Source organism: Mesocricetus auratus, unplaced genomic scaffold (assembly GCF_017639785.1).
Source record: "Mesocricetus auratus isolate SY011 unplaced genomic scaffold, BCM_Maur_2.0 Super-Scaffold_100010, whole genome shotgun sequence".
Classification (NCBI taxonomy): domain Eukaryota; kingdom Metazoa; phylum Chordata; class Mammalia; order Rodentia; family Cricetidae; genus Mesocricetus; species Mesocricetus auratus.
Window position 1 is genome coordinate 4,266,255 of NW_024429194.1, and position 25,533 is coordinate 4,291,787.

The 25,533-nt window shown below is 43.0% G+C and overlaps 1 protein-coding gene across 1 annotated transcript in view; it reads right to left on the reverse strand.

Moving 5' to 3' along the window:
• Positions 1-25,533, reverse strand: part of L3mbtl4 (L3MBTL histone methyl-lysine binding protein 4) — a 398,535-nt gene that overhangs the window by 308,240 nt on the left and 64,762 nt on the right. Inside the window, exons 3-4 of the mRNA XM_040752887.1 lie at positions 23,645-23,750; positions 3,007-3,108 (exon numbers count right to left, since the gene is read on the reverse strand). Of these exons, the coding sequence (XP_040608821.1) occupies positions 3,007-3,078 (72 nt within the window). The 5' untranslated portion in view covers positions 3,079-3,108; positions 23,645-23,750. The remainder of the gene's footprint in view (positions 1-3,006; positions 3,109-23,644; positions 23,751-25,533) is intronic.

Below are 25,533 nucleotides of genomic sequence, written 5' to 3' on the forward strand. Positions count from 1 at the left end.
TTTGTTGTTGTTCTCTTTTTGTCCTGGGTAGTGTATCTATTGCTTTGATAAATAACATAACCAAAAGCAATTTGGGGTGAAAGGGTTTATTTCACCTTACACTTCAGGAAGTCAGGGCAGGAACTGAGGTAGAGGCCGTGGAGGAATGTTCTATGTGGCCTGCTTGCCCTATTTCTTATGTATCCAGGACCATGTGCCCAGGCACAACACCATCCACAGTAAGGTGGGCTGGGTACTCCCATATTAAACATCAACCAGGAAAATGCCCCGCAGGCTTGCCCACAAGCCCCTCGGATGGGGGAATGTTTTCATATGAATCTCCCTCTTCTCAGATGAACTCTAGCTTGTGTAAAGTTGGCAAAATCCTAACCAATACACCCTTTTTCCAATTATCAAGTTTTGAAATCTTCCTTTATTGGGAAATTTCTAAAAAAATTAAATTTGCAGATGTTGTTGCTAACACAGTGGTTTGCTTTGCCTTTGCTGAGCTGTACTTCAGGCAGAGCCATCAAAGAGCAGCCTACTTGATAAGACAATCCCCTCCAGTAAACTGGAAAAGCAAAAAAAGAAGGATACATTTCAAGAATCAGATAAAACCAAAAAAGAAGTCAACAACCTAAACCATCCTATAATGAATGAGGAGATGGAAATGGAAATGAAAAAGACTTCCAGCTTTAAAAAAAAATCAAGATGAAGCAGATTCAAAGAAGAATTCTACTAGATGTTGAAAGATCTATAGCCAATCCTTAATAAATTATTCAAAGAAAACAGAAACAGAAGGGGACCTCCCAAACTCCTTCTACAAAGACAGTGTCCAGTCTACACCAAAGCCAAGTAAAGACAAAACAAAAAATATTTTCAGACCAATACCTCTGAAGAACATAGACTCAAAAATGATCAATAAAATACTAGCAAACATAATGAAGACATACATCAAAAAGATTACACAATATGACCAAATTGGCTTCATCTCTGAAATGCTAGAATTGTTTAATAGACTTGAGGTAATAAATCTAGCAAATGGCTTTAAAGACAAAAAAAATCACACAATCATCTCAATGGATGTAAAGAATACCTTTGGCAAAATCCAACACATTTATGAAAAAAATATCCTAGAGAAAGTAGGAGTAGAGTCAACATACTCAACACAATAAAAACTATACATGAGGAACCCATAGTCAAGATTATCTTAAACAGTCTCTCAGTTGACTTCCTGCTCCCTGCAAGCCAAATGAAGCCAGCATCACGTCTGCCTGCATGCCACCATCATGATCCCCGCCATGATGATAATGGACTGAACCTCTGAAACTATAAGAGAGCCACCCCAATGAAATGTTTTCCTTTGCAAGAGTTGCTGTGGCCATGGTGTCTCTTCACAGCAATAGAAACCTCACTAAGACACCCTCTGTAATGTTGCTTCAGAACTTGTTCCTTTATGTATCTGGCTGTGACTTAGAACCCAAGCACCAACTTTTTCAACCACAATCCTTCATTCCACTCTTCCCAGGCTCTGCTTACTGCTCTTCTGCCCTCAAGGAAAGGAAATCAAGGGGAGGAGTGGAATGAGAATTTTGAGTGGGATTGCCTTGATTCTGTGAATAGCCCTGGGTGGTATCTGAGCCTAGGGAATCTCAAAGCCTGACCCCACAGTGACACACTTTCTCCAACAAAGTCACACCTCCTAAGAGTGTCACTCCCTATGAGATTATGGGGGCCAGTTACATTCAAACTCCCACACAAGGTGACTATATTAAAGGTAATGGACATTGTAAAGATTGAAGTAAAGAAGACTGAGTTTTCACCCCAAAGAGACAACCGACGGGACAAGGGAAATCAGTTCAGATGGTGAGCTACCTGCCTTAGAGCAATGGCAACCTGAGTTCAGATCCCCCAAAACCCCTGCTAAAAGCTGTGTATGGTGCAAAGGCCTGTAGTTCCAGCGGCAGTAAGAGAGGAGGTGGAAAGCGTAGATCCCATTGGCCAGCTGGCTGACCCTACCTGATAAAAGTTCCAGACCAAAGATCCTGTCTGCAGTGGTTTGAGAAAGACGGTCCCGTGGGCTCACAGGTTTGAATGCTTGGTCATTAGGGACTGGCACTACTTGATAGGAATTAGGAGGTGTGGCCTTGTTGGAGTAGGTGTGGCCTTATTGGAGTAGGTGTGGCCTTGTTGGAGGAAGTGTGTCACTGTGGGTGGGCTTTGGTGTTTCAAATGCTCAAGCCAGGCCCAGGATCTCTCCCTCTGCCTGCTGCCCAGGGATGCAGATGTAGAATTATGCTACCCTGCAGCACCGTGTCTGCTTGTGTGCTACCCACCCCGATGACACCCCGATGGGCTAAACTCTGAAGCTGTAAGTAAGTCCTAACTAAGTGCTTCCTTTCTTTTTTTGGTTTTACGAGACAGGGTTTCTCTGTATTGTTTTGGAGGCTGTCGGTCCAGCCTGGCCTCGAACTCACAGAGATCCGCCTGCCTCTGCCTCCAAGTGCTGGGATTAAAGGCGTGAGCCACCAACGCCCGCCCTAAATGCTTCCTTTCATAAGAGCTGCCGTGGTCATGGTGCCTCTTCACAGCAGCAGAACATTGACCAATACGCTGCCTCAAACAAAACATAGGAGATATTTAAGGGACAACACCTAAAGTTGCCCTCTGTCGCACACAAACATATACAAACACATCCATTTTTTGCATATGCAGCGACGAATGTTTGAGTAGATAGGTACATTTAAGCTGGCTGAAACACTGAACATTAAAACACAACACAACACACAATATTTATGTTTTCGTGCCTTAGTTTAAAAGCAGAGTAAGAAAAATAGGATTTCCTTCTAAATACACCAGACATCAAGAGCACTCATGCTCTAGAATAACAGCACAGAATTCAACCATAACGGAGTAGCGGGGAGCGGCTGGAGCCCTCAGGTGTGGTTCTACCGGTGGGACCACTCATCTGCGCATGTCAGGCATGATCGCCAGCTGGTTGTACAGACGCTGAGGACGGCATCTTACCAACCACCCATCGCGATCCACGAGTTCTCTGGACTCCATGCTGATCTTCCTCTTCCGGTTGGGCTGTCTCATGGCCACTTCAGCTCTCCTCAGCAGAGTTCCCTGTAAAACAGTGGCACGTTGAACGCTGGAGGGAGTTCTCCTCCTTCACAATTACAACAGCAAGGAAACACATGCTGCTGCGGTTTGCCCTGCAAGGGTTCTCGGGCAGAGAACCTCTAAAAGCGCAGCTTAGCTCGAGCCACAGGCCTTGAAGAGGGTTCTAGAGAGCGAGCAGCTGCCATGAGAAGGCAGACCAGGCTCCCTAAATCACCCCAACGCTGTGTTGCCGACTGTCCTGTGAGTTTCACAAGAGCCAAGCTGATGCCAGCCCATGCCCTTGAACATAATAACTATGAGTTAAATAACTCATAATAAGCCTTTAAAAAAAGCCTAAAATAAAATAACCAGCTTCAGGTATTTTACTACAGGATAAAGGATCCAACTAATGTAAACAGTCAGCAATCTTATTTATTATAATTAGCTACTGACAAAACTATTACTATTGGTTTTAGGGTTCCTAATACCAGAATGACATAATGGGAAGAGTGACAGATTTCATTTCCTGCCAGAATTTACGTAAGGAAATGGATACTGCTGTGTTTGGCCTTCTCTGTGATATATGCTTCTGTTAGTTTGTTTGCTTAGATGACTCTTCAGAGCTAGCCTGACTGTGCACAAGGGTCTGACTGTGCGCAAAAGAGCCATGGCAGAGGGATACCAGCCAGGGCACGGCGCTTCAAACAGGAATCGAGATGAATAGATAACAATTCAACCTTTGGGACCGTTCTTGTAGCATAATGGCAGAAAGCAGTCAAGATTCTTTGAAATATGATTTGAATTGAATTTTTTTTTAACCTAGCAGGGCAATTGAATAAGAAGCAAGGACCAGCTTGCTTGTACCACAGAGGACACCATCCTAAAACCCAGTCGCTGATATTTAACAGCTAACATGCAGTATCTAGGAAATGGCCGGTCCTAAGACAGAGCTAGCTGTCTTTGACAAACGTGACAGCCAAGCTCATCCCTTCCCCTCAAGAGCCCTCGTTCCTCCTCTCCCCATACCTGCCTTACAGTGCTCACACTGCCAGACAGCAGAGGCTAGAATCCTGCTGTGCTCAGCACAGGCTGTCCCTTCTTGCCCCTACCCAGAAGAAAATGCACCCTTCGGAACAATCACATGCTTGGGGCTAATGGCAGCTCTGGCTCTGCCTGAACCACAGACTGGGGGGACTCATTACCATTTCATCCCTTAGGTCTCTATTTGCCTATCCTTTTTACCTAGTGAGCCTTCCTCTACAGATGACTTCTTTCTGCTGTTAACTCTACGTTACCCTCAGTGGAATGATTCCACAGTTTCCTCCTATGCGATGTGCAGCTCCTGGCTCCCGCCATCTGCTGGCCCTCAGCCTCTGGATCCCCTCCTTCCTGAATATTGCCCCTTTTCCATCTCTCACTGCTCACTCGTCTTTTACAAGCCAACTAAGAAGATTTCAGGCCCTTCAGGAGAGCCTTTCTGACTACTTCCTGTCTCCAATGGATCTCGGACGCATTCCCCAGGCTTCACGGTTATGGTTGCATGACTTTGACACCGCACTTACAACTTTGAGCTACATTTAATTTCCTCATATATCCTTCCTTGTGTGGCTACAAGCATCCTGATAACAAGGACTGTGAACTACCCACCCTTAGTTTTCCATTACCCAATTATAGCTGGCTCATAGCAGGTTCTCACTGTGTGTTTGTTAGGTTTAACGGAGTACAAGTCTCCCTGATTTATTCCGGAACCTCAGAGCCCTTAACCCAATGGATGTCAGTCCCTGTGTCAAACATTACTCCTAGAATGCTGTATGTTGAGTTTCAAACTCAACTCCTATCTCATTTTCCTACACGCACACAAAGACACACACACACACACACACACACACACACACATACCCCGAAACAAAATGCAAACAGAGCAAACATCCTTTTGCTTCTAGTCAGATAGTATGTCGTTAAGACAGGCACTTAAGTAGTAAATTCAGTATCATTGCTTTCATTTGGTAAGATGTAAATGCAATTCATCATGCTTAGCTCCAGGTAAGATTGTGAACATCTACGCAAATGAACAGCTTAGATGGCATCCCTTTGGCAGATTATTATAGCACCAGACATAAGCCTTGGCAAGGCTGGCTTGTCTTGTATTATGAATAACACCCCACAGCTTGTCAAACAGAAATCACCTGCTACTGACATCCCGGCTCATAAACAAGGTGATCTGCCTTGCTAATCCCTGGTAATTATCTCAGCAACCCTGGTTTGTGTAAAACTCAGAAATCCGAGTTTTTACTACTATATGTCAGGGACAGAATAAAAGCTTCTCTATCAAAGAGTTCCAAAATAAAATTTGATAACAACTGAGTTGCTATTAAATTTAAAAGTAATAACGCATAAATATAGAAGGCACCCAGCAACAACCCATATATTTTGTTCCAGACGGTAAGAGAATCAATATAAAGTAGTGTCAGATGTAGACCATGAAGGGCAGGTAATGGTGGCTTGGCATATACTCAGGCACACTTTCAGACTTTCTGAGGTCTAGACACCCACTTAGAAAGCCAATCCTCAACTTGTTCCCGTCAACAAAATGGAATACTTCTTTGACAGAAACCTAACTTTATATTCTTGGCACGTCATCTAGCCAGTATGGATTATTCTGATTGTTCTTCAAAAATGGCCTCCTCCCAAGGGATCCAAAGTAGCAAACCAGCCTCTTGCCTTCTTGCTCGGTTTAAGGGAATAAAAAGTTGTTAAAAGTCAAGGAAGAACCATGTGCAAACATAAAGCACATTATCAAAAAGAGAGAAGTGACAGTGACAACCAGACTGAGCCACACAGCACACTCGGATTGTAAATAAACCCAGGCACTACCTATCACGGACAAGGTGATTCCGAGGGCTTTTCATTGGGAGACATTCTGAACAGAGTTTCGCATTTTAAAAAGTGAGACAGGCAGATATGCAAAAGGCCATCGGCATACTGTAGGAAAGCCGGAAATGCTTTGTTAATGTTCGTGTTGGTCACCAGATGCCTTTGCCTCACGTTGAGAGCCCTTGGTTACACACTGACAGAAGGCTCGTCTTCCTGACCCTTTCACTTAGGAGGACAAATCAAGGTTTCAGTGACAGGACAACTTAGCATTTCCAATCCTTCAGATTAAACCTGCATCCATGCGCGGGAGCTGTCAGGGTCAACTGCTCTCACCCGTCCTTCATGGAGCAGGAAGATGCTTCCTCAAACACCCCAGAGAGGGTGGTACATATGGTCTACACCTGGGATAGCACAGACAAGGTCTGTCCCCTGCCCCCACCGTCACGGTGTTAGCAGTAACACACCACACTACTCTGTCCCCCCAATTCCCCAAGTTTAGGCAACAACCTACTCTGACTCTATGGTAAGCAATGCAGTCCACATCATTTAAAAACACGAAGAGCTCCGGGCTGGGTGTTCATACCCAGCGACATTAACAGAGAAGGAAGATTTCATTTGTGTCTAAGACACTGTATAGAATTTAAAGCGAATTTAAAATCTGAGTATTGGATGAAAACAGACACTGACTACCCCGATTTCTTACTAGCTCCAGATGCTATTCCAGGCTAACATTTGTTCATCCACTTGGTAGGGCTAACAACGCAAAGTGGTTGGCATTCAGATTAATTAATAGGTGATTATAGTTAATGATAACTACTTACATATATATTATTAATACTTCATGACATTAACAACAGCAGCAAATATTACCCAGGCACTCACTCACTATGCATCTCTATAATAGGTGCTTCCAGCTAACATGTATGACACCCCAATGGTGTATGTGTTACCGACACCCCACCTTAGAGATGGGGAAACACTAAGAACTTAGGTGACTTGTCTCAGTGCCCAGGCAGCACAGTTCTAGAGCCCCTCCTTCAAACCTTGCAGCAGCTGCTATAATTGTCCTCTACGTTTGGTAACCCAAAGCTGAGACTCTCCAATCCCTGCGCTGAGCTTCTCCACAGAGTGTCGCCAGTCACGGTGCTGTTTCGCCTCTGTCAAGGCTGCTGACTGACGTTTCATTAGTTTATTTTACCTGCTTCTGGAATCTCAAAAGGTAGTTGGTCAACCACACATAAACTGTGTACTCTTACACCGAATGACAGTAACACAGGAGCCCCAAGATCCAGAGCCCAAAAGATATCACACTGGCTTACCTGACGAGCTCTAATAAGCACATTTCATACATAACCTTCACATGTGAACCCTTCCTGTCACTGAGCGGCTAAAACAAAACCACATAATCAGAAATACAGTCTATCCTTCCCTCCTCTTCCCTCCCTCCCTTCCTCCTTTTCTCTATCCCTCATTCCCTCCCTCCCTCCCTCTCTCTCTCTCTATCCCTCAATCTCTCTGTTTCTTTTTTTTTTTAAGCAAATCTTTTGGGGAATTGTGTATTTATTTATTTATTATGTATACAGTATTCTGTCTGCATATATCCCTGCAGGCCAGTAGAGGGCACCAGATCTCATTACAGATGGTTGTGAGCCACCATGTGGTTGCTGGGAATTGAACTCAAGACCTCTGGAAGATCAGCCAGTGCTCTTAACCTCTGAGCCATCTCTCCAGCCCCCTCTCTCTGTTTCTATGCCCCCCCCCTCTCTCTCACACACACACACACCAGTAGGAGTGAAGGTCTCAGGTTGAGAACAGGAGCACTAATCCCGCTTCCAGCCTCACTTTAAGGCCTAACCTTCTTTCGTTTTGTTCCAGAACGATTTTAAGCATTTTATGTTCCAGCCATGATTGTGTCGTGACTAGCACATCCATCCTCGTGAGACAGTGCCTCTTAGAGGTTCATTCCCTGTTGGAAGCTTCTGTCCTGGCTCTGTGCGCCCTTGTTTCCAGGCACGCCCTCACTCTAAACGTGAGAACAGGGTCATGAAAATACCCTCCTTGGGGGACTGAAGAGATGACTCAGGGTTCAGAGCACTTACTGCTCTCCCGGAGGTTCTGAGTTCAGATCCAGCACTCAGGTTAGGCATACTCACGCCTGCCTGGAACTCCATCTTCAGGGAAACTGATACTCTCCTGTGGGTACACACACACACACACACACACACACACACACACACACACACACACACGGCACACAGTCAGACATATAAACACACATGAGTACACATGAATAAAAAAACAGATACTAAAAATTAAAATGACTCTGTCTGTGACATGGCAGGGAAGGAGACACAAAGTGGCGAGGCTAAAATGCTGAGTCTGCTCTGCCCAGAGCAGGAAGACAGCGAAGGCTCCTGTTCCCATGAGGGAGCCCAAGACGGCCAGAAAGGGCTGGAGAGTGACATCGGTGTTCCCTTGAGGCCCAGAGGTGGTCAGCAGGCAGCTCCCTGGATGGAGAATTAGGATTGAAACAGAACCTGGGCATGGACATCAGGAGCAGTGGTTATGGCTGTCTATCGAGCAGACAAAGGAAGACAAGCACAACAAACGAAAAAGCCAGAGGAGTGGGGAGCTCATGTTGTGTACACAGGGTGAGGCACAGGTGTTGTGTACACGGGGTGGGGTGCAGGTGTTGTGTACACGGGGTGGGGTGCAGGTGTTGTGTAAACGGGGTAGGGCGCAGGTGTTGTGTACACGGGGTGGGGTGCAGGTGTTATGTAAACGGGGTGAGGCGCAGGTGTTGTGAGCACAGGGTGGGGTGCAGGTGTTGTGTACACGGGGTGGGGCGCAGGTGTTGTGAGCACAGGGTGGGGTACAGGTGTTGTGTACACGGGGTGGGGCGCAGGTGTTGTGAGCACAGGGTGGGGTGCACCTGTTGTGAGCACAGAGTCACATGTTGTGAGCACAGGGTGGGGCGCAGGTCTTGTGAGCACAGGGTGGGGTGCACTGGTTGTGAGCACATAGTAGGTCACACGTGTTGTGATTACACAGCCCCCCCCACCAAGCGCATTACAAGCCAAACGTGAAGAATCACAAGACCCACCACCAGGCGAAGAATTCAGCCCTCATGAAACGGCAGTGACAGGAAGCTTAGGGTGCACAAAGGATGAGTGAAGCAAAGACATCCTAACAAGTGAACAAGAATTTTCACTATTGATCTGATTTGAAAGCCATGAATGGACTGAAAATCCCCAAGACAACTCTATGAAGCTGAAGCTAGCAGAGCGTTAAAAGCTGCAAAACAGAAATGCAAGCCAAAAACACAGCTACCAAGACAATGAAGGAAAGACGTTAGGCCCATCTCAATAGGCGAAAGGCCCCTGACATGGAATGTCCTTCTGCATATATGTTTCCCTTATTGGTTGATGAATAAGACAATGTTTGGCCAATGGCCCTGCAGGAAGATAGGCGGGACTAGGAGACGAGGAGAATTCTGGGAAAGGTAGGCAGAGAGATGTCATGTAGCCAAGGAAGGAGTAACAGGTCTAGACCCTTCTCCGGTAAGATAAGACCATGTGGACATACACAGATTAATAGAAATGGGTTAATATTCAAGACAGAGCTAGCCAATAAGAAGCCCTAGTCATCTGCCAACACTTTTATAATTAATATAGCATCTGTGTGTTTATTTGGGGCTGAAGCAGTTGTGGGACCTAGTAAAATAAGAAACTTCAGCAATGAAGGAACAATAAGCATAACAGTAACTAAAGGGAATTCCCAACATCTCAGGAAACACTTTTTGAACCACCCATAACTAAAATCCCATTAAATGGAGAAAGATGTAAACTTTCCTCCTAAGATCACCATCAAGGACAGTCACTGTTTATATTTCACACTGTACAGGAGGCTCTGAATGGGGAAATTGTCAAGAAAAAGTAATTGAAGGCACCTGGCTAAGAAACGAAAAGAAAATTCTACTGAAATTACATAATATGTTGTGTCAAACACCTTAAAATGCACTTTAAAAATGCTAGAGATTATGAGTGAGCCTGTGAAGGTGGAGAAAATGAGGTCAATGAATAAAAATCTAGAGTCTTTCTGTATAGAAGTAGTTAATAATAAATAAAAACAAATATCAGACTGATCCCATTCATAGCGTATCAAAACATAAAATGCTCAAGAATAAATACAATAAAAAGAAGCACAAGGTTTGAAAATCTGCAAACCTGATGTTATAAAATGAAATTAAGGATGGAGATATTACTCATCCACTGGCAAGGAAATTTAATGACATTGTGTTATTTCCACTCCCCAAGTTAACTTACGGATTCAGTACAGCCACTAATAAAAATCCTAGCTGTATTTCTTGCACACAATGATAAAAGGAACCTAGAATTTGTGTGGAAATGCAAGGGCTCCAAGACAGCCAAAAGTAATCTTGAAAAAGCAGAAGACAGGAAGAGGATTTATGATCCCTGACTCCCAAACTTTGTTCCAAGTTACAGTAGGCAAGACCATTTGGTCCTGTCATAAGGATAGACACAGACTAAAAAGATAGAATGAGATTTAAAACTCAACCATCCATCTATGGAAAATTAATTTCCAAAGTGTGAAGACTATTCATGAGGAAACGCCAGTCTTTCTGTGCTAAGAGAATGTTCTAGAGCAAATAGAAATAGCTCAATGACCCCTGGACCTAAGTAACTATGAGGGCTGAAGTCACTTAAATCTTGGAGCAAACAGAGGGGTAACCCCTTAGGCACTTGGGTTAGGATAATAGCTTCTTAAATACAATGGGATAGGTGCAAATAATAAATAGAAGTAAAAATGCTTAAACTGGAATAAGCTAACATCAAAACTCCTGTGCTGTAAACTATACTCAATAAAACAAAGAAAAGCCATAGAGTGGGCAGAATGATAGATATTCAAATGTTTAAAGGACCAGTTTTAAACCATAAAAGATCATTTATAACATAAAAATGAGAGACGGTGACTGAAAAATGGACAAATCTGAACAAATATTTTTCTAACAGGGATGTACAAATGACTAATAACCACACACAAAAATAAAAAAAATGCTCATTATCATTCACCATTAGGGAGATGGAAATAAAAACCAGGAAATACACCAGCTAAGTATGTATAATAAAAAAAAATGTAGGCAGTAACATGAATGCGGAAAACTTATGCATTGCTGGTGAACAAAATAATAATAGTACTAGAGGAAGTGGTAATAATAGTAATCATAATAATAGTAATGATAATAATATAACTATAGTCCAAGGTGGTCCAGCAGTCTCCCTCCAGCCACACTCAGGAAGAGGAGACAAGTACACATAGACTCTTGTACTTGAGTGTTCATAGCATCCTTACTCATCATAGCCCAAAGTGAAAACCACCAAAGATGGGAAACTGGAATGTAAGTGAAAGCAACAGTGGAAAACAAGAACCAAGGCATCGAAACACGGGACACGTTGTGAACCCAGGGACACATGATCAAAGGAAAGCCACGAAGGGACAGCACATCACCTCACAGACGACACAAAATGTCAACAACTGACTGCCCGTGCCCAGAATGAGAGAAAGAGGGAGTGACCGCCACTGGGAGTCTGTGTGTCTTCAGAGAGGATGAAATGACCTAAACTTAGATCATAGAGACAGCTTCACAGCCCTGCGAAAACACTAGGAGGCATTAAATTACATGCCACAGATGTATGAATCGTTATACGTCAGTGAAGCTCTTTTCAAATGTAGTCTTTCGTTTCTCAAAAAACAGATTTGTAATTTGCTCTGTGTGTGTGAGTACGTGTGTGTGTGTGTGTGTGTGTGCAAACTCCTCAAAGGTACTTGGAATCAGTAAATGCAAATCAGAGCTAAAATGAAGACATAATCTTGTCCCAGATAGAATGACTATTTTACCAGAGACCAAAAACTGATAAAACCTAGCAAGGACACAGCAGAAGTAAAATTAAGTCAGTCCAGCCATTAGGGGAAACAATATAAAGGCTCCTCAAAGGGGAAAAATAAACCCACTAGAAATAGAACTGCTATTTGGTCTAGCAACCCTCAGCACTGGACAAACACGCAAAGGAAGGAGAATCAGCTTGCTGAAGAAGTGACTATGCCCCCATTTTAATAGAGTGCTCACAATAGACAAGCCAGGGAATCATCTGAGTTCAGAGTTCAATCCTTCCTGGAATCTACATGGTAGAGAGACAGAACCAAGGTTCTCCTTTCACTACCACACACACACTGGAACACAAGAGCATACAGAGAGAGAGAGAGACAAAGAGAGAGAGAGAGAGAGAGAGAGAGAGAGAGAGAGAGGAGAGAAAATTGTCTGCAGTAATAGATATAGCCTGATTTGATCACTACATTGTCCACATTCTGAACGACTAGCCCATTTATATGTATGCTTAGTATGCATCACTTTGAACTAAGAGTGGTTAAAAAGACAAAAGGCAAGTTATAGTTACTGAAGAAAAGAGAAGACTGGGAAGACAGTTGGGGCCCTGCTCCAACCTTAGCCCTAAACAGAAAGGCTTCTTCTTGCAGTGAGGGGTAAATGAAAAGCCCATGACTGCATGGGATGCTGGGAATAAAGGACAGCCCAGGACTCAGACCTGGTCATGGCATTTACCACACCCTTCAGGAATAAGAAACACAGAAGGTAGAAATAATGTAAGAGCCTGAGGCAGGAAGAGAAGCTGATGGGGGTGTCCTTCTGTATACATGTTCCTCTTCTTGGTTGATGAATAAAACACTGTTGGCCAATAAAGCGGGAAGATAGTCGGGACTAGGAGAAGAAAAGAATTCTGGGAAAGGTAGACAGAGACAGTTGCCATGTAGGCTGCCAAGGGAGTAACAAGTCCGGACTCTTCTCCGGTAAGATAAGGCGGCGTGGAAATACATAGATTAATAGAAATGGGCTAATAATTAAGACAGAGCTAGCCACTAAGAAGCCCTAGTCATCGACCAACAGTTTATAATTAATATAGCATCTGTGCGTTTACTTGGGACCCCATGTGGACAAAGAACCTCAGGCATGAACCCAGGACCCTGAGATTAAAAGTCTCATACTCCACCAAGGAACTGCAAAATAACATCTACAAACAATGTAGCCAATTCACGGTATTAGTATACACCAGCACTGGGCCCACAGGAGTCCAGCCCTGAACAATCGCCACGGAGATAGAAGGGACTCACAGTAGTCAACTACCCACTCCCGATCTGTTGGACACAGAAAGATTCTGGGGTGGGGGAGGCACTGGTATCCAGTTATGTATGCACTGGTGAGCCCACCAGGCTCTGGAGACTAGTTCCAAACTCAGGATGCACAGATGGTCCATCCAGATTAAACTTTGTGACATACTAAACAAAACTGAGACTAGTAAATGAGAGGAAAAGATTTCTATGGGAGGAGGGATGGAGAATTAACATGGTTGGAGGGAGATGGGGAGACAGAACACAATACTGTGCACACATGGAACTGTGAAAGAGTAGAATTTACTAATAAAAAGGTCATTTTCTTAGCCAAAATGAAGTAGATTTTATAGTTTAATTAAAACCTGGGTCATGGGCGAGCTTAAAATAAAGAACAGACTGACTTTGACTTAATAAAAATAAACTAACAGTGATTTAGAAAAGATATTGAAAAGGCATTGAGCAGAGACAGGAGCGAACATGTTTAACAGGACGAGTGATATATTCCCCAAGTATTGTAAAGATGACAATGACACTGGAATTAATTTACAAGTCAATGTCACTCCAATGAAAAATCGTAATATTTTCTGAAGAACTTGTCAAACATTTGGTAACTCAAAGAAGCAAGAGACAAAGAAAGACAGCTAAGAATAACTATGAGAAGGTGTTCCTCTCGTCACTTCATTCTTTTCACAAAGCTTCAGTTACTAAGGTAGCGTGGTGTTTGCAAGGAGACAGGCCAGGAGATCAATTAAACAGACGAAAGGGCCATGTAATACAGAAAGCCACATATGAAAAACGTGATCATCCGAACAAGTATTGCGAATTAATAGACAAACAAGACACACACTAATAAGTGATGCTGCCACAAGGAGAGTCACACCCTTGGGCCAAGAATAATTGGAATTTTCCGAGACAGTGTTATCTCCCATCACACAGGAATGCTAGTGGTCTCCGCCCTTGCTACAATTCAGTGGAGTTCCAATTAACTGCTGCGGTGACCCTTGTTCAGCTGTACAGTGCATAATAGCTGTCACTTGCAAAATCCCTTCAGTGACTTCCCACCACTACCTCATGGGAGTCACAATGAAATTAGACAAATTACCATGCAAGAATGCCAGCACAGGGCACTGCACACTTAGTGGAGCATTTGTGAATCCTGATGAAGCTGAATCTGATTGGTGTTTGACATAGTCAGGACACCAAACAGGCACAGACACACATAGAGACACAGAAAAACTCTAGCCTGTGTGCAAAGTCTGTGGTGTTCACTGTGGAATTTGCCTGCAGGACCCCAAATACCTATCAGTAGAGAAACATATGCTATTACTTATTTGAAAATAGATACAACATAGCCTTTAAAGTCGGAGGGCAAATTGATATACGTCCCATTCCTTACAAATCTATAAAATACAGTTGAGCAACAAGAGTCAGAGGCAGGATGGTGCTCAGTGGGTACCATGTTTGCCAAGTCTGATAATAGACACATACAAACCTAGACCAAAATGCAAATGCACCACATGCCAACCGCTGCCCTGAACTTAATGAAGTGGGGTTAGTAAGCACTGCGAATAATCTAGAGACGCTGTTAGTTAGGACCATAGACATATGTGAGTAGGTTATACGCAAACATTAAGCCTCCTTATGCACAGGGTTAGCCTCTGAAGATTTTGACATCCATAGAGGGTCCCAGAACCATTCCCTCAATTTCATTCATTCCAGCCAGAACAACTTGGACCCCTGAGAGATCATCACTTCCTTTGCTCTCTGCAGCTACCTTTTTTTTGTAGCCTCCCAACAGCCCACTGAGGCAGAACCAGACAAAGAGGCATCACCAAGAAAAGTCAAGTTAGAATTTTCCCAACTCCCAATCTGGGCACCTTGACTCCGGGCTCTCCACTTCTGAAACAATGTCACTGCATCTTCTACAACAGCGTGGGGGCAAAGTTTGTGCTGACGTATATGAGTGAGTCCTTTCAGGACATGCTTTCCTCTGAGAGTAAGTGTGTGTGTTTGTGTGTGTGTGTGTGTGTGTGTGTGTGCCAATAAATTACCTACCTAACGTTGCAAGGCCAGCTGGCAGTAGAACTCAAACACATTGTATTATTTAAACAACAATAAGGAATTTCATACCATACAGAGGAGGACACAGTAAAGTCATTATAACCCACTTTCAATAAATGCCATGCTGAATCCTAGCATAAAATGAAACGTTCTTAGTATCATATCACTAAGAACTGACAAGAAACGTTATCTTCCAGGGATACCCTCAATACATTGGCCCCCTGAATCCTGACTACTGGCTGCTGGGAATGGCATGCTACACAGCTGACATGAAAACCCACTTTTCTTTTTCCAGAAACCAAACCATTTCATCATGTGTGCCTTAACACTTCGGAACAGCAACAGATCCTCCTGAATACCGTTTAATGTGAGTTCTCCTCAGGCCAATCAAAGCTTGTTCTACAAACTTCCTTACTCTGAGCATCGGGGTCTCACCAGCGCTGAGAGCAATGTGAACCACAGCCTCATGAAGCTCCACCCACACAGAACTGATTGGGAAGTTCTTCAGGAAAAAGAGACAGTGTGTAGGGATGCTGTCTTTCCTTAGCTGAAGGATAACATGTACGCAGAACAGTGCACGCAAGAATACGGTTCCACAAAATCACACGTGAAGGACATGCAGCTAATGCCTGGACCAAGAGACTGAACGTTGCTAGCTCATTGCCTCCATTGGTGAATCCTGATGGCTGCCTCGGCTCCTAACACAACGGGGTATTACACAGATGGAATTTTGCAGTGTGCGTTGGTCCTTATGTGTGGTTTATCATGGCTAGACTCACATCTGTGACAGTCACCACACCATCAGTCAGCACACGCTTGTCTGGCCCTGACCACTGCAGAGTATTCATCTATGCATTTTCTTACTCATCTGCATCTGGGTCATATTCAGCTCTGGGGTATTAAAAGTGGTGCTAACTGAACATTCTATGATGTGTCTTTCCTAGCATGAACATTCAGACCAGTTTTGTTAGGGCCATAGCTAGACAGATTGCCCAAGTTGTAGAGTATGTGGACTGATTTCCTATCAAAGTTATAACAAAATACTTCAAACCCTGAGGCTTGAAAAATAAAACACTGATTTATTGTCTGAGAGGAAGAAGGATTAAAAGCCCTACATGAGCTCATCAGGCTAAGATCAAGGTTCCCACAATGCTGGGCTCCTTTTTGCAGGCTACAGGGGAGAAAGAAAGATTTTTTTTTTTACCTTTCTGAACTGAGGGTTCTGTCCATGACTCATGTCCTCACAGTCTCATACTTTATCTTCTGAATTCGACCAGGTCTCCTTGGAAGAGAACTCTGAGATTTTTTAATCCCCTTCCCCACGTTTAAAGGAATCACATGATTGCCCAAGTCAGTGTGAATGATCCAGAGTTAACCCTCTATTTTAAGATTATATAAGCAACATCACTTCTAAGTTTGGCCTCAATCTCAACCCCCAACGGCTCTCAGGAATAGCAGTAAACATCACCAAGAGCCACACAGTCCTTCCTCCCAGAGCATGCAATTATTTTGAAAGTGTTTTTTTTTTTTAGTTCAAAAACAGTTTTAATCATGTGACCACAACTACAGAAATCACCTTTTTGTTATCCTACCCAACTGGTGATACCTGAAACAAATTGATATCACAAGAAAATGATTTTTAAAATCTCCAAATGTAAGTCTAGTTATTATTAAGGATATACTTGCATGGAGCTGACAGTAACTGCTTTACAAAGATTAACCCGTGTAACCCTCGTGCTGACCTCATAAACCTGGCATTATTACTATTTCCACTGTGTATATTGGATCCCTAATTTGGGGGCAGGGACGTGTTGGAGTGTGGGCAAAGCTTGATCACACTCCTGATGTATGGAGGGAGCTTGGAGCTTGTTTCCAGGCCCACTCTAGGGCTATATATGTTTGGTGTTCCTGCGTGCCTAAATACGACCAGTACATTTTATTCTGAAAGTATTTTTAAATTTTACTGGACACACTCTGACATTACAGTAACGCAAACTCATTTCTTGCTCTCCATGCAGCAGCTCCCTTGTCTTCTGTTAGCCCTGTGAGTCTTACTAATTTGCTGAAATCTATTTTTTAGAATAAAACATAAAATTTTAAATTTGTACAACTATATTTAAATATAAACAGACTTTCCGTTACACTGTGTCCTGGAAAAATACAAAACATAAAAAAAATACAAAATAATTAGCTGATTTGGGGCAAATTGTAAACAGTGGGAGAAAGCATACTGAAAAAAATACAGAAGATGCTCTCATTGTGCAAGGAAGCTCTAGATAACTAAAGGAGAGAAATGTGAAAGAGAAATGTAAAAGAGAAAATTGAGGTGAGGAAATCAGGCCTGTACCTTTTATGTAAACAGTAGTGCTTTGTGAAAATGCTGGGTTAATTCCACACATACAGCTTCCTACCAGCCCCCCCATTCCCTTATCTGATCACATCACTCTGTCCTATCGTGACACTCCGTACATACTTAAAACAAAGTAAAGGGTAAGTCTCCGTCATTAAAAATTAAACAAGCATTTTGGGCATGTTCTTGGCAATGGGACCTGGGCGAGGCGTTTGAAGGTTTAACGCCTGCCTATGATTGGAAACGGAAGCTGTGTGTTCCACGTATGGTCTGAAGTTAAAAACTGTTATATTGATAAAGTGAAGGGCTAAGGAAAGTTTCTTCTGGCCCTTGATTAAGAATTGAGATGCCTTCACCTACGGTCTTGGGCAGGAGCACAGAAAAGGGCTACTTTGTTAAAACACTTGAAACAAAACAATCACCTGGAAATCAGAACCTCCAAGTTACAACTAGCAGATGAGGGGTTCTGCCTCCCTCCACATAACAACACTGGGATTCCAAAGCCACGGCAGGAAATCTGGTCCCATGGCAGCATATCATCACCTCAGAATGTGCTTCCAATGTACAGGAAGGAAAGCTTCCATGAAGGGGGGCTCATAACTTTTCTAGTCAGAAAATCCACGAGGATATCTACAGCATAAAAGTCAGAGGAAGCAAGGTGCAAAGAGGGCACCTCTCGGGAATCTCTATAATACATAGTAGAAAAGGCCAAGAGGAGCATAAAGGCGAGTGGACCCGCTAAGCTGGACACTCCCTGCCTCTTTGAAGTCAGAAAGCAAGCACACATAAGTTCTCAAAGAAATGGATGAGAAACAAGAGCTCCTTGAGAAAAGAAAACACATAGAACACTCTTAAAATTCCTCTATAACAGTAGCAATTTTAAACGTAAATAGGGACATTATATACATACCCTATGTAGAAATGAAAACTGGTAAAACTGGAATTCAGTCATTAGACATTCACCAAAAAAAAAAAGAAGGGAGAGAATGCTAAAAGTTACGAGAGAGAAGATACTTGGAAGATAAACAATGATGCCACACCCTGCATCTTAACAGAGAGGTTTATACAATGAGAGATGGACAGAGAGATGGTGAAGTGCACAAGGCTGGACCACGCCCTGCTCCCCAAGGTTGCACCATCAAGTAGAATGCTCAGTATACTCTCAGGCCTGGAGGTCACACCAGGGACTCTTGATACCCATGGAGTACCTGTTACTCCATCAACTTCTCATTCTTCACCCATGGACAGACACAGCTTTTCATCATGCCATAGTCCGCCACCTCGCCAGTGGAGAGAACCATATCCAAGTTTCAGTAGCTACTTTCTTCTTTCTGATTCACCCTGAAGGCTGTTACTTCCCCTTGTTTGGGCACCAGAAACAAAGCCAGGCTTCGACTTACAGCTCTTGTGAGGTTTAAGCAACCCAAGGAACCTCCTTTATACAGCTGCTGGATTTTAACTTAGGGGAGCCACACTCTGGTTACACGGAGTTTTGGGGTAGGAAAGTAACCGGGAAAGGGTGAGTTCAGTGAAAACCACCCTGGTGGCCACAGTAATTGATTCAGGGATGGATCAAAACCAACTGGCGTTAGGACTCTCACTGGAGATAATAAAGGAATTTCTTTTTTTTTCTAGAACTGTTAGGTTAGTCGAACATAAGTGTGCATCTGCAGAGGCGATCGCGTAAAGGAAAGATTCAGTGAGACCAGAGACTCAAGTGCTGGGAGCAAGGATTAGATGCAGTTTAAAACAAAATGAGTTTTAACCTGTTTATGTGGAATCAATTAAACAAAGTATAGGCAAATGTGACATTTATAATATTTAAGAATTAAAGATGCCATAGAATAAAAGCATCCGTTGACCAAGCCATGCATGATTATGAGTGCTCATGTCCTCTGTTATTTGAAAGTCTCTGGTAGGAGGGCTATTCAAATTTATAAATTTGAAGGTACCCTGTGCAAGAGAAGAGTGATTGAATCAAAAGAAAAGAGAAAAACACATGGCCAGTTTCAATTAAAGCTTTAAAAATAGGAATCGATAATCAGGATAATGAATGAGTTTTGAGCGGTGCATTGGCAAAAAGAAGTAAGATTGTGATGAAAAGTCACATGGGGGGATGGGAGAGGAGGAACACTCACACACATGCTTCTATAGCATACAGTGCAACAGCAGCCATGAGAGATTAGAGCTAACTCCCTGAGACATCAGTGAAACCAAGACAAGTTTCTGTCATCCTCTCTCAGGGGCTTGTTGTTGATGTTTCTAATCACTCAATAATACTACAATAATCTCCCCCATAGTCCCCGAGCATCAAGGACTAATATCAAATACTGTAGAGAACTCGTCTTTCCTCTGCACTCTGCCTGCAGAAAGACACACATTATCTGTGCCCAGAAATAAAGAACACACCATGCGTTCAAAAAAAAAGCCATATATAAAGTGCCCTAGACTATTTCAAAGTCTGTCAACCAAGCACACTACGTACATGTTAACGCTTCTCAAATCAGCAGTCTACTGACAGCCAGAGAATAGCCCTTAAGTGATCATCACTCCCTCCCATGTGTGCTCACTTGGCTCTACTACCTGGTGATTGAAGGGAGCAGGCCTGCAGTGTAATCCTAGGCGACTTGGGTCCACATGCCATCAGTGGGCCATTTGAAGAAGAAACAGAACGCATCAAACGTGCAGACAGGAGAACAACGCCTTAGAAGAGAAGCTCAGAGACACTATTAGGACACTCCTTTAATAAATGTTCAATATTGATACCCGTGGTGACACGGAGGCGGACAATGTGTGGGAAACACAGCCGTGATGGCCGAGTCAACGCTGGTTCAGCACTCAGACTCACAGGACAATAAGGCTTTAGAAAACCCACTTAATTTATTAGACTAATAGACTGCACTTCAGATTCATATGAGAGGTAAGTGGAGATGCTTGAAACAATAAAGTCAGGTTCTTTCAATAAACATACACTCTTGGAGTAAGAAACTGTAAGCATCTGATTGCCATTTTTTTTTCTCAGTGGTACTTAAAGAAAGGAGTGTCTTAAAAGCCATGGCTGGAAGCAGGAATGGTGTGGGGTGGGGGCTATCACGGACAGCACTTCTACCTTTTACTCTCTAGAAGGGCTGTTCTGTTTGGAGCAACAAATTTCTTTTTCATAATTTTATCACTGCTTCCCACTTTGACATTTCTATAACGAGCACCACCCATCGACCCTCCCCAAGTTGACATTTTTATAACAAGCGCCCATCCATCAACCCTCCCACTCCACTCTGTAAGTGGTGCAGCCCCATTGGCCCCTTTCCTACCATGATGAAATGTTGATGGAATTTCTTTGTGACTTCCAGAAAGATACGAGTGGCTTTCCTCAGAGCATCATCCATGTTATTTTAACTATCCATCGACAATTGTGTCTTTTTTTAAATCTTTGACCCACAAATTCTATATCTGGATTTATCTCTGAAAATGGGGTATGTCTCCACTAGGAAGTCTTACCCAGTCATTTCAAAGGAATGCAGGAAGATGAGCACAACTGGAGATCCTCATGTGAACAAAATAAACTGGATTGAGTTGCACACATGGCATTTTCTCTCATGTGCACAATCTATATTTACATACACACACATATACGCACGCACGTGCACGCACACACACACACACAGACACACAATAGTGCAAAAGGAAAAAGGGACTATGCACAGAGAAGAAGGTGTCCCAATGGAAGGAAGATAGGAAAGGATAGCAGGGAGAAAGATGAAGTATGCCAGTTTCTTTCGTCAGGAAGCTAGATTCAATCTATGTCCATCTGACATGAAAGCAGAAAGGACACTATTTGGGCAGAGAAAGGGGACCAGGACACTGGAAGGGGGAATGAGAAGGGAAACCATGGGGAATGGATATTAACCAAGAGCAACAATATAAATGTGTGAAAATGCCATACATATTTAACTTCTATGGCCAACCTTTGCATATGAGGAAAGACAGAAAAGAGAAAATATAAACCAAGTGACACTGTGAAGGGAAACACATGACTTTTTGTCAACTGTGAACATCTTCTTCAAAATTCGTCTGAGGAATCAAGTTTCTCAGAAAATAATTGCTGCTAGAGATTACAATACTGTTCTCTCATTGATTTCCCACTGGTTATGTGGACATTAAAGTTTGCCGATTGCTCCAGAGTCAACGGCAATCTGAGAAGCAAAATGATTCTGCTTAATGAACATCATGCCTCCAGAGAACCTAGCATGGGGCTGGAGAGATTTCTCACTGGCAGCACGGGCTGCCCCTTCCAGAGGACACGGGTTCTAGTCCCAGCACCCACGAGGCAGCTCATGTTGCCTGTAACTCCAGTTCCAGGGGGATCTGGTGCCCTCTTCCTGCCTCTGCAGGCGCTGCAAACATGTAGCACACAGGCAATACACATGCAGGCAATACGGGTGCAGGCAATACACCCATATGTATAAAGTAATAGAAAAAAAAGTTTACTCACTTAGCAAGTTTGAGTTATTCTGTCACTGGCCCATGTATGGTCAGGGGCACACATGCTACATACTTCCTGATGATCTGCATTCATCTGCCAGATCAAACCTGGTGACCATACGCTTTAACGAAATGCAATGGACAGTCAACAGGACAGATCTGTGACGCGACATCTCCTAACAGCTTTTCAGCTGCACTTTTGTGAGGGACGTCTGATATGGCAAGTGATAAAACCATGGCAGAGACCATGGTAAGAACCCACATGGACATCACGCGCTTGCTGGCAGAAGGAAGCCAGCAGTGGGAGAACACACCAGAATTTCCTTGCACGGCAGGAAAATTAAACTCCAAACTGATAGAGCATAATGGAGGTATCAAAGGGAGGTATCAGAGCAACAAAAATAATTAAAGGTAAAGTTACTTTCTGTTTTCAGAATGTAGAGCCTCGGGGAGATAAAATTATCGAGCTGCCTCATTTTCCTAGTTGCATCTGCACAAAGCAAAGATCATGATGGGAGTATGCAATATTGTGAGATCTCGGGGCCAAAAAATGGAGACCTTAGGCCTAAACATATAATCATGTATTAGATTAAACCTAGTGGCTGAAAGCTTTAATGAAATAATTACAGAGGTCAATGGTCTAATGTTGCAAAGGAAACAGAAAACCCTCTCTGGGGGAAGGTAACAATTTCTAAAATGCACAGCCACCATCACTTTTATGCACAATCTCTTTTATCCTGCCACAAATGATAGGGCCTAAAACCAAACTATACTATTAAGTGATGTGTATATTTGAGCTAATATCCAAGAACATTAACACAATTACGGTTAACATGTTCCAAAGTAATCACAGAAAATTGTGAAATAAATAAAGGCAAACAATTTAATGAGCTACTTGGAGTATGCATAGAGGATCAAATGGGAATCCTAGAACTGGGGAAAAAATCTGAAACCACTTACAGATGAGTATTATAGGAGATGGACACTTCTGTGATCTGAATGATAAGCCACTGAACACTCTGGATAGTAAAATGCCCAACAAGATTGGAATGGGTAGATTATGGGACAGTTATTCTGTAGAATGAGCAACACTGTACAGCAATGGGAAAGACCAGTGTGCACCCACACAAGCATTTCAAACGTGCTGACAGAAGAAAGCCATCACAGGAACACAAGCCAACTGATCCCCGTATACAACGCTCAGCAGCCCGCAGATAAGCATAGAGGAAAGGGCAGTTCAAGGGCTTTCTACACCAGCCTCCTCTGTTGAAGCACAGAGGGAAATGCAGGGGAAGTGACCGGTCCAAAGAAAGCTGAAGATACAAAGTGAAAAGCGAGGTCATCATTTGGCAGAAAACCATGGGCTCAGGTTTGTAAGGGAATGACTGAAGAGAGGGAAACCAATGATTTTGGGAATTAAATGTTGCTAAAGAAAAATGAAAAACAAGCACTTTTTGCTGAAGTCTCAGGTAGGAGTGAAGTTACCAGTGGCCTCACATCCCAATAGAACTTCCTCAGTAGACGCCGCCTCTGGAGCTAGCAAGCTGACTGTCCGGTTAGCACAAGTGAACCACCTTCATCTCCTACCTCCCATTGCTTCTCCGTCAAATATGTATTAGCCCACGTTTGTTTCCTTCCATATACTGAATTGTGCGTAACTGACAACTTCACAGGCAGCTGCAGCGTGACGTTCCTGCAAGGGAATGAACAGGGTAGAGTTTTGTACTAGTTCGACAACCCAGAGATGCAAAGGACGTATTTGAACGTCATCACTAAATGATGTGGTCACGGCTGCACATGGTACCTAATGTCTAGTGTAGGGGTACATCCAACAATAGACAAGTAAGGTTTGCAACTGAAATGTTTAGTGTTTCCTTACTCCATCGCAACTCATGCCATTTACACTAACTTTTATTCAACACAACCTCTATTCTACTGATGTCTTCTGTGTTTCCCTTTTGGATTTTTTTTAAAAAGAGAGGTTTGGGGCCCTAAGTTGGAAGAAAGTGCATATAGCTCAAACACAAACAGATGGGACCCTGAAGATTTGTATTTCAGAGCTTGGATTTAAAGGCCCTGGAACCTGGCTAATAAACTTTGACATAAATCTTATTGGGCACTACTTTCTCATTCTTAAATGGCTTCTGAGATTAGATGCTTAACATCCACCACTGACGCTGGCAGCTCCTCCACTCTAAGAGTTGGGACACCTTCTGTTGTGAAAATGCAAGCGAAATACATGTGTGAGATGGCTGCCGAGTTCACTCCATACCATTCTCATACATCCTTTAACAAAAGCCTACTGTCAACTGAATATATTAAAGGCTAGGCAATTTAGAAAGCAGAAACACAGAATTTGTGCCTGAAAGTCTGTGTGACACCTATACATCTCTGTCTGTAAATCCAAAGGAAATGAAATTAGCATGTCAGAGACACACCTGCCTTCCTACCACACATCATAGTTAAAACAACATCAACCTAGGAGCCTATCAATGACTGGACAGGCAAAATGCGGTACATAAACACGAGAAGTTGTGTGATTACTGGAAATAACACGACAAGCACCATTAATCACTAATTAATATGTACAACTAATGGAGTCTAACCAAAGTATTTTAAGTTGCAAATTGTGATGTCAGTAACAGAAAATGGAGTCAAAGGGGAAAGTAATAGCATAGATTTCAAGTTACTACGCTGGGTGTTTTGTGTACACCTTACAGCAACAACAAAGAAACCCTGTAGTCAATGAGAGGTGACAGGAATCGAATCAGGCCACCAAACTAGAAGAGAATATGGTGAGAGGAAGAAATGACAAACAGTGACAAAGAACACAGTAAATCTGTACCTGTTGATATTTATTTTAAATGTCTACACTGGAGAAGACGATGTGTCCCACTTCCATAGTTGTCTGTAGTTCTTGGGTAAGCTTGAAGCCTCCAGGGCTCTCTCCACTCACATTGGCACATCTGCTGGTGTCCTCCTTGTCCAGATCACGTTTACCTAACTTTTAGTTAGTGAGACTTTATGAATGTAGCTTCTCTCATTCCTAGGAGTCAATTTCACAGCAAACTCCTTGTACAAAGTAACTCAACACCGAATAACTCAATGTATTTAAAATGCAAATCATAACTATAGAATCTGAAAAAAAACACATTTTACCTTGAAGGTAACACTAAATTTGAGGGTAAAAGGATGACAAAAATCATCCTGAGTGGATGGTAGCCAAAAAAAAAGTAGAATCAAAGAAAAAACCCCACTGATGGTTGTAAATAAAGTCATTACAGCTCATGGGAGGACATAACTAAACCAGGTACAGTAGGACATGCCAATAGTCCTAGCAGCTGGAAAGCTGAGGTAGTTCAAGGTCAGTTTGGAAAAATGGAAGGAGGAATAGACATCAACGCCCAGTAATAGCCTGACTCACTACAATGCATGGTGTATAGACAGAAAACAAGGGAAGCAGCAAGGCTTAATGC